General features: G+C 28.0%; 3 protein-coding genes across 4 annotated transcripts; 2 read left to right on the forward strand and 1 right to left on the reverse strand.

Moving 5' to 3' along the window:
- The first annotated feature begins 59 nt into the window (after window positions 1-59).
- On the forward strand, window positions 60-2419 carry LOC100746233 (TATA-box-binding protein). Of its 2 annotated transcripts, none has more exons than XM_012391487.3 (6): window positions 60-787; window positions 867-997; window positions 1057-1300; window positions 1373-1571; window positions 1681-1810; window positions 2028-2419. In XM_012391487.3, the coding sequence occupies exons 1-5, from the start codon at window positions 494-496 to the stop codon at window positions 1755-1757; spliced, it is 945 nt and encodes a 314-aa protein (XP_012246910.1). In that variant the 5' UTR covers window positions 60-493; the 3' UTR covers window positions 1758-1810; window positions 2028-2419. The 2 variants fall into 2 exon arrangements, with proteins under 2 accessions (XP_012246910.1, XP_003493334.1); XM_003493286.4 differs by having other exon boundaries at window positions 2031-2419.
- LOC100741679 (exosome complex component MTR3) lies at window positions 2420-4728 on the reverse strand. The gene is made up of 4 exons (XM_003493330.3): window positions 4430-4728; window positions 3590-3843; window positions 2882-3028; window positions 2420-2777 (listed from the first exon to the last, which is right to left on the reverse strand). The coding sequence occupies exons 1-4, from the start codon at window positions 4575-4577 to the stop codon at window positions 2505-2507; spliced, it is 822 nt and encodes a 273-aa protein (XP_003493378.1). The 5' UTR covers window positions 4578-4728; the 3' UTR covers window positions 2420-2504.
- Window positions 4729-5045: 317 nt separating this feature from the next.
- LOC100746354 (NADH dehydrogenase [ubiquinone] iron-sulfur protein 4, mitochondrial) lies at window positions 5046-6393 on the forward strand. The gene is given in 4 exon segments (XM_024371045.2): window positions 5046-5564; window positions 5567-5603; window positions 5702-6031; window positions 6101-6393. Coding segments are annotated over 4 exon segments (636 nt in total). The 5' UTR covers window positions 5046-5473; the 3' UTR covers window positions 6279-6393.
- The last annotated feature ends 3041 nt before the right edge of the window (window positions 6394-9434 follow it).

Below are 9434 nucleotides of genomic sequence, written 5' to 3' on the forward strand. Positions count from 1 at the left end.
ACGCAAGGATAATTCGAAGCAGGGAAAAGCGTTGTAATTGGGCGATCGTAGCACCTCCCTACTAATCGTTGCGAATTAATTTCGAAAAAAGAAACTGATCTCTGTTAGTGGCGAGAAAAATTCAAACCTACCTTAGCAGTTACAAATCTATGGTAATCTTTAAATTAAGTAGTTGTAAACAAACAAGAATGAGTAAGAAATAAGAATAAGAACAAGGATACAATAAAACTTTGAATTTATTTCTGTGTAAGGAGTTTATATACTAATTTTTTCAGCAAGTATAATGACAGAAATTCAAAGTATCATTTATCGAAGAACATAACCTATGAATATAATGGTTTAAGATTTTTAAGATATGAGCACCATTGATATTATAGAAGTGTACTGCACGTTTACGAATCTTCAGCAATTATTTGTCTACCTATAAGTTATTTCAACATTTTTTGGAGTTACGTATTTGCTATTGTTGTATTTTCCAACATAAAAGAAAAAAATGGATCAGATGTTGCCTAGTCCCGGATTTAGCATACCAAGCATTGGTACTCCTTTACATCAGCCAGAGGAGGATCAGCAAATTTTGCCTAATGCGTTACAACAACAGCAACAGCAACAATCGCAGCAACCACAACAACCACAACAACAATATCAATTACAACAATTGCATGCTATGAGTCCAAACATCCAAAGTGGAATGCTTATGATTGGGACGCCACAAAAAACTATGCATGCCTATGCAACAGCACCTACTTTTGCAACACCACAAAGTCTTATGCAACCACAAACGCCGGTATGATTAAATATAATCATCGAAAATTTATTGAATGCCATCTGTAATACTAATTTAAAAAATATTATATTCTTTATAGCAAAATATGATGTCTCCACATTTACAAAATAGTAATCATATAGCTCCTCCATCTATAGCGCCGTCTACTCCTGGTCCTATGACACCTATGACACCAGCTTCTGCAGATCCAGCAATACTACCACAACTTCAGTTAGTAAAAACTTTAATTTATGATGAAAAATATTTAGTATGTTCTGTTTATGTTACAGGAATATTGTTTCTACAGTTAATTTAAACTGCAAGTTAGATTTAAAAAAGATAGCTCTTCATGCTAGAAATGCAGAATATAATCCAAAGAGATTTGCCGCAGTTATTATGAGGATAAGGGAACCAAGAACTACTGCTTTAATATTTAGTAGTGGAAAAATGGTTTGTACTGGAGCAAAAAGTGAAGAAGATTCTCGATTGGCTGCAAGAAAGTATGCCAGAATTATTCAAAAGCTTGGTTTTCCTGTTAGTAAATATTCTAAGATATATCATTTATTTTTTATCGATTATTATTAATTTAATCTATTTTGGATAAAGGCAAAATTTCTTGATTTCAAAATACAAAACATGGTAGGCAGCTGTGATGTGAAATTTCCAATTAGATTAGAAGGATTAGTACTTACACATGGACAATTCTCTTCATATGAACCAGAACTCTTCCCTGGATTAATATATCGTATGGTTAAACCCAGAATCGTTTTATTGATATTTGTTTCAGGAAAAGTAGTTTTAACAGGTTAGTAATTATTGTATATTTATTAGGTAGAGATTTTGTATATATTGATAATTCATTCTCCAAACTATTTTCTATATTTCTTTTAACTTTCTTACTATCATTTGAATAGGAGCAAAAGTTAGGCAGGAGATCTATGAAGCATTTGATAATATCTATCCCATTTTGAAGAGTTTTAAAAAGCAATGAATTTATTTTTCTTTAAAACTGTTAATATTATGCGTTACGTGGGTAAAACTGAGGTAAGCTATCTTAGTTTTTATCTGAAAGACTAATAAGATAAACTTTTTCTATGTATTTCTATGATGTTAAAAGATCTAAGAAATGATTAAAATATGTAGTGAAATATATATTTAAAGATATGAAATGAACGAATTAAAGAATATTCTTGTTAAAGTAATTATTTAAGGAAAAGTTAAACATTTATCAATCAAAGCTTTATTAGACAACTTTTAAAAGCAGGATCTTCAAAATTTATCCTCATGGAATAACCTGAAAAAATACCGACCACTTAGGAAGTAAAGTGTCTTCTCGATAACATGGTGCCTTGATCGAGAGGTAGTTATTGCTATACAATTTGATTTTTAACTTATATATTTATATAATGTATATACTATTGGTGTAAAACAAATTTTATTTTATTTAATGCATTAAGTATAGTTCCAATTAAATAGAGATGGCTAATATTTTATTATATGCAAATAATAGTGAAGAAAAGTATTTATACGATTATCCATATCCTTAAATATGTTCATAACTTTGTAAAAATTAGATGACGTTTTGATGTATTGTAATATTGATTAGGTATTTAAATGCCAGATAAGAATTATATATATATATATTCAAGTATATATATTATACAACTTTTTTATTATAGAAATATATATTTAAATACAACACAAAATTGTTTCTTAATTAAGTATTTTACTATTTTGTTTAATTATGTAGTTTCATAATAGTTTTTACTAAACATTGTTGAAGTACAGGACAAATATCTTTATTAGCTGTTGTTAAAATTTCTGTTGCTTGTACAACAGAGTTTGTGTTAATACTGCCAATTAAAAATACTTCAGATATTTGATTATGTTGTGGAAGACTAGCTAATGTAATTGTCCCATGATTAAAATCGCCTTGGTTATCTGGTTGTGTATTGCATATTGCTTCTTCTATGTCCGTAGGATCCATTAGGTAATGGTTATCATATATACCCTGTATTTTAGTTAAAATTAATAGTTAAAACACAGACAATAAAACAAAGTTGTTGATGAAAAAATTGTAATCTTAGTAGTAATTTTTTGAATGATATTACTTACTATAGTAGAAGCTGTAACTAAACCAAACATAGGAACACCTGCATTAGCTAAAGCGGTACTAGCAGCCATAATTGCAGCTGCTAATGAAGAACCAGCATTATCCAAGACCATTACATATACATCTACTTGAAAATTAGGAAATTCATGCTGAAAGAGTCATATTATATTTCAATTTATCATATGCACAATATATTCATATTTTGTTTTAAAAAATGCAATCTTTTATTTTTAATACCAGGAATGAGTGAAAATATTTGATACATGCTGTAATCATAATATTTTCTTTATGAATACTGAATCATAATATATGGAAAAAATTAACTAGATTCTGAGAATATATAAAACATAAAATAAATTAAATAAATAAAAATAAATTGATTTTATATATATATATATATATATATTGATTTTATTTAAGATAAATAATTTTTTAAAAGGTAAGTTACTATGTACATAACTGAATCCATTTTAAATTAGATTGCAAACTTTAGTCTTGATTCTATTAGAACAAGATAAATGACATTTCTATCATTAATTATATTAATTTGTAACAGTTATTACATGTATAATTCTATGTTAAAAGAATAATATAAACTTATAAAATTTTATAATTGCATAATCAATAGAATGTTCTACACATATATCTTACTTATGTTTTTTATTTTAAATTATTAATAAGACTGATATTATATATATACATATATTTACCAAGCACACAGCTGGTTCTAATGCCCTTTGCAAAATTAAGCTATATTGTTTTTCTTCTGCATTTTGCTGATGAATTTTTCGTTTCTGACAAGAGAATGGTGCAAATTTAAATTCACAATAAATTTCTCCTTGTGCGCAGTAGCCATTCTTGTTTGATACCTCCCTAGGATCAAACACCGAACAAACTACTTTTGTATTTCCCAATTCTATATATGCAGAACCTTTGGCTTGACTAACTATACCTGTTTTTAAAACTGTACAAATAGAAACGTAAACAATTACTTTTATATTGTCTACTTGCATATATTTATCGATAATGTAAAAAGTAATAGCCAGCAATTTAGTCCATATCTCCAAATTTTTCGAACTTTAATATGTTAAGATTTAAATAAGCAAATATCACAAGAAAAGTGTCGCAAACAATTATAAGTGCTCTTAATTGTAAATTAAAACTAGGTCTAAACCTAACTAAATCTAACTCAAACCGTATATTAAATTTTGTAATTTCACGATTCGTTCACTAAATCTAAGCGTAACCTTAGCCTAAACCGTACAAATAATGAGCTAGAGTTCTACCATGCTCTAAGTCTACACCACAGCTACTTTGTTAACAAATATTTTATTAAACTTTCTTTTTAACTGTTTACTATTTACATTCATTCACTTAATTTGCATTTATATGGTTTAGGTTTAGTTTTAATTTAACGTTAAAAATACCTATAAGTGTTTGTAACATTTTCTTTTTTATAATATTTTGACTTCTTAAATAACCCTTTCCATATTAAAGTATAGAAAAGATCGTAGATACCGATCAAATTATGATGTAATTCACAGTCTTACATATTTTTCGCATTTCATTGTTGGTCCGTTTATCACTTCTTTCACTAAGATCATGTTTTACTTTGTCACTTTTTTCATTAAGATCAGAGTAAATATGATAAGGCATAGTTACTTCTGGACCATTAAGCCGTTTTTGATCGATAGGCATTTTTAATGAATAGAATAGTTATTGTTTTTATTAAAACACTTTTGACGAGTAGAAATGAAATAGAAATAACACCTAAACACAGTTCATTTCAAAGTTAAAAAATTATTAAGCTCTTAATATCCGAATCCGTAAATGAAGATTCATAAACTATTTTCAGTAGATCAAAACACTAACTGGTACAAACGATGACCGTTAAACAATTTCAGTAATTTTAATAATACCAAATAAATTTTTCTTTTTATTAATATTAATCAAAAAAGATTGCGGTAGTTACGTTCAAGATATACCAATGTATCTCTATTGTAACAGGAGCTGCAGATTGTTAATTCCTAAAATATTGCATGAAACACGACTATTAATTTATACTAGTTTTAATTAAATGTTTGTACAATAATTATATTGTAAAAATAAGTATGAATCATACACTATTTATATAATTTCTTAAATTCAATCAATAAATAAGTTTTCTTAAAAAGCGAATTCGAAAGCGTGGTACATGGTACACAAAAGAGCGTCGAATATCACATCTATTCTGAACCTTTAGTCGTCGGTGCTTCTACTCGTAATTTCAATTCGACATTCGTAACTATACGTACATTTCTATTGCGCATCTCCTGAAGTGGGGATATAGAGTCAAGTGAAATTGATATCAGAAATAATCTATTGATGCACAAAAGTACTATTGTCTTTTAATGTTAAATGATATTGAAGTACAGTATTTTTATAATATCGTAGTGCGAAGTATTTTTGTAAGATTACAAATATTTATTGCATACTAGTATTTTTTGTATATGTTAACGCATGCGTAAAAACTCAATACTCAACAAGAGTTTTTTTTAGTTAGCCGAACTACTACAACAATATTAAGTGTACCACCTTAACCTGTATTATTCAAAATGGTACTTCGTATATTATCGTTATTATCTTCAGGCAGTAATTCTGCAAGATATGGGTTGGTTGTGTTCCATGATGTTTCCTCTTTTGTTTCCTTTTTGTTGAAAATAAGACAATTAAAAAGAATTATACGTAATAACATTTTATAGTTACATCTACACGTAAATATAATCTTACAATTAGGAGACTTGGAAAAAAACAAAATCAATTTTTTTTAATTTGGTTTACAGATTAACGAGAAGATTTTTCGCAAATACAGGTACAGATACTAAACCACAAAGTAAAATAACAGTATCAAAAAGACCCAGAACTGACTTGATATCTGAAGAAGAACAGTTGGCTCGAAAAGCTAGGGAAGAAGCATTAATTGTTGTATCAGAATGTGAAGATGTTGGTATTTGTTCAGGAGTTCCAGAAACTCATATAAAGACTCGTAGAGTACGTATTTATTGTCCTGCAAAAAGTGCTATGCAATCTGGAACAAATAACATAAATTACTGGCAATTGGACTTTGATACACGTGAACGTTGGGAGAATCCTCTTATGGGATGGACTTCCACGTCAGTATGATATAATATATTAAACTTTACTTATAGAAACTTTAATTAATGATATATTTTGCTTCATAGTGGAGACCCTTTGTCTAATGTTCAGGTAGCATTTGCTACAAAGGAAGAAGCTATTGCACATTGCAATAAGATGGGATGGGAATATTATATTCAGAAACCAAATGTTAATAGTCCCAAGCCTCGTAGTTATGGTACCAACTTCTCATGGAACAAGCGTACTAGGGTTTCGACCAAATAAAAATATATTAGAGAATAATGATTATAGTTCAATGAATAGTTCCAAATTATTATATATTTAATTGTTGTATGTAAAGTTTTAGACTACAAATAAATTTTTTTAGACTAACATAACAGTAACATTACAATATTTAAACAAATGTCAATGATAAACTCCACAATTTATTTTTTAGCAATAGTTATATAATATCATTCATACATGGTTAACATTCTTATTATTCACCTGTTTCTTATTAGTATCGTTAGCATTTGTGTTATAATGTCAGATTTGATTAGACTGTATTTCAAAATTCAGTATTTGCTCGTATTAGCTTATAAACTATATCGAGCATTGTTAATATTATAAAGAGGAAGTACATTCGTACAAGTATATTATATATGTTAGAAGTTTAGAGAAGAAACTTGACTTAGATACAAAAGTATGACTTAAACATATGCCAATTATGATTTAAAAGCATACTAAATTGAAATGCATAGTGTAATATTACTAATGAGTTTATGAAACAATTAAGAAAATAGAAATTTACATAAAATTTAACTGGAACTAATATATATATATGGAAGAACAATGCTCGAGTCTTTGTTTATAAATTTAAATGACAAAACAGTCATTTTTGCAAACTAAAGGATCATTATACTATTTACAAGTTTGATCTAAAGGAACGTTTTACTGCTCTTTTTTTAATTTTTTTCTGATGAATCATTACAACACTAGTACAGAATTTTCTGCTCTGTCTGTTTGCTTGCTTCTTCGCCCCTCCTTCCGCCTAATCTTTATCTTTATATTTTGTCATATCTTCATCATTGTTGAATGTTAAAACATGATCTATATTCTTTCATCTATAGTGAATTTCTAACAGCGTTATAATTTTAATTTTGTATTAAATTGAAATTATTATTTATTAACAATAGAGTATTGACTGTTAAGAGTAAACGATATTGATTATTTTGAAATAGTTATACTAAGTTTTTTCAAAGTAAATTGCGTAAAATGGTGGAAGAATAGAAAAAAGCAATTTTCCTTCAAGACCTCGATTGTCATTAACCCTGTACTAATGGGTATCTCTCGTTTTAACATTATTACTTAAGAGATTTCTCATAACTATACGTTTTTTTGTTTTCGCCCGAATGAAAGAACATTCGATTTTTGTTGTTGTTTCATTGTATTGTGTGAACAATATTGTCACCTTGATGCATTTTCCTGTCTTTTTTATATAAAAAAATGTGAGAAACGTTAAACTAATTGGGGCTAACAATGAATTGCACGATCGATCGCACGTTCCAGCGTCGAAAGAAAAAGCTGATAGTTGCAATAATAATTTATAGTTAGGTTAGTGCATCCTGACGGTGTATTTAAATATGTATAGGTTTGAGCAGGTGTTGTTTTATCGAATTTTGTTCACACACACGCACGCAGCACGCAGACACGCAAAAAAGTTTATAATCTAAATAATTTCGGACCCCTGGTGGATATCCGAGCGTGATTGTACAATTTTTTGGAATTTTACTATCCGTTAGTTTTAAGATAGTCGCGTGTTATGTCCAGTCTCTTATGTTTTTGATATATTTATAATATTGTATGTAGTATCTAGACGTATCGCGCATATAGGCGCCAATTATGAATAACATACAGTATAATTTATGCCTTTAATTGACATGATACATAGCTTTACAATGCGTGTCTTGGAAAGATCACATTTTCGAATTAAATTATATTTTCGAAATATTAAATTTTTATCTTTAATCATATCTTTCTGTCTGGTTCACTTATCGACTTTTTTCTCAGTGATCCTTAATACTTAATAACTATGTCTTATAGTCAACGCGCGAAGAAACAGATTTATCAAGCATTAAGCATTAAATGCTAAACTCTAAAAGTAACGTACGTTGTACGTTCTAACGAGAGATTTTTACGTAAATTTAGCTCGTACTGTTTTCATGTACGAACGCTTTGTAATATGAAACTCTAATATACATGTTTATATTTTTGTATACATATTATATTAACTCGCAATCGTTTTCTAACAATAGGCACTATAGGTCCACGAGAGGTCGTGACGTGTTAATGGCAACGTTTAATTTGTGAAAGGAAAGTATGAAAATGTTAACGTGAACATCTATTGTTATAAGAATCAATAAATTGTGTGACTTTTTTAATTTTAGGGATTTGAATATTAAATAAACAAATAAATAAATGAAGATGATCCAATAAGGTTACGCTAAAAATATAACTAATTACTACAAAATTCGTTGTTCCTTTCTCTATGTGAATCTATTTAAAAAATTTTTTCCCCACTTCTTCCTTCCGCCCTTTCCTACCTCTCTCCTTTTCTGTCATTAAATATTTCTTACTTTTTAGTTCCATGTTGTACGGATGTTAGATGACATAGTTTTCTATGATTTTGTCACACAAATTTAGCATAACAAAGAAAAAATAAAATAAAAAATTATTTTTATACATATTAATTTTATATTTATACGTATACATATATATATATATACAACATTATATGATACACGTATATATACATATGTATACATTACATATCGCTCATTTGCTGCAACAATAACATAACATGAAAATCACGATTTTAGCGAAAACGAGTTTGAATGTTTTAAACTGTTATAGTTTCATGATGATGCAACAGCGACAGATATTAGTATAAATAATAGCGGACAACTGTTGCCCTGACGTGGTGAATTTTTGAAGTTAATTTATAAAATTCCAAAAGAGGTACATACAAGGAACAATTATTTTTTCTGTATCAATAATTCAAGTTATTCAAGTGATGTCCTTGTTGTATTAAATGAGCGATATCTATAATACTCATCGTCGAAGATTTAAAAATTTCTTTCATACAAAGTACAGTTCTAAATATAATAGTCTTTAATAGTTAAAAAGTAAAAACTGTTTATACTGTTTATTGTTTATACAATTTTATTCGTAAAAGAAAATAATTCTTTCTAGATTGGTATAAATTCATTGATAAATTCAGTTTCACGAATTTCAATAAAATTATAAAAGCAAATTGTATCATTGTTCTAAATATGTAGAAATTTTACCTTATTCGTTTATATCCTCAGTTTGTCAATTACTAAACTTATAAGATTTCTCTTCGAAGACAAGTATACATCGTTAGGTTTACATAAACCTTTA

The sequence above is a fragment of the Bombus impatiens genome, unplaced genomic scaffold (assembly GCF_000188095.3).
Source record: "Bombus impatiens unplaced genomic scaffold, BIMP_2.2 scf_1079, whole genome shotgun sequence".
Classification (NCBI taxonomy): Eukaryota; Metazoa; Arthropoda; class Insecta; order Hymenoptera; family Apidae; genus Bombus; species Bombus impatiens.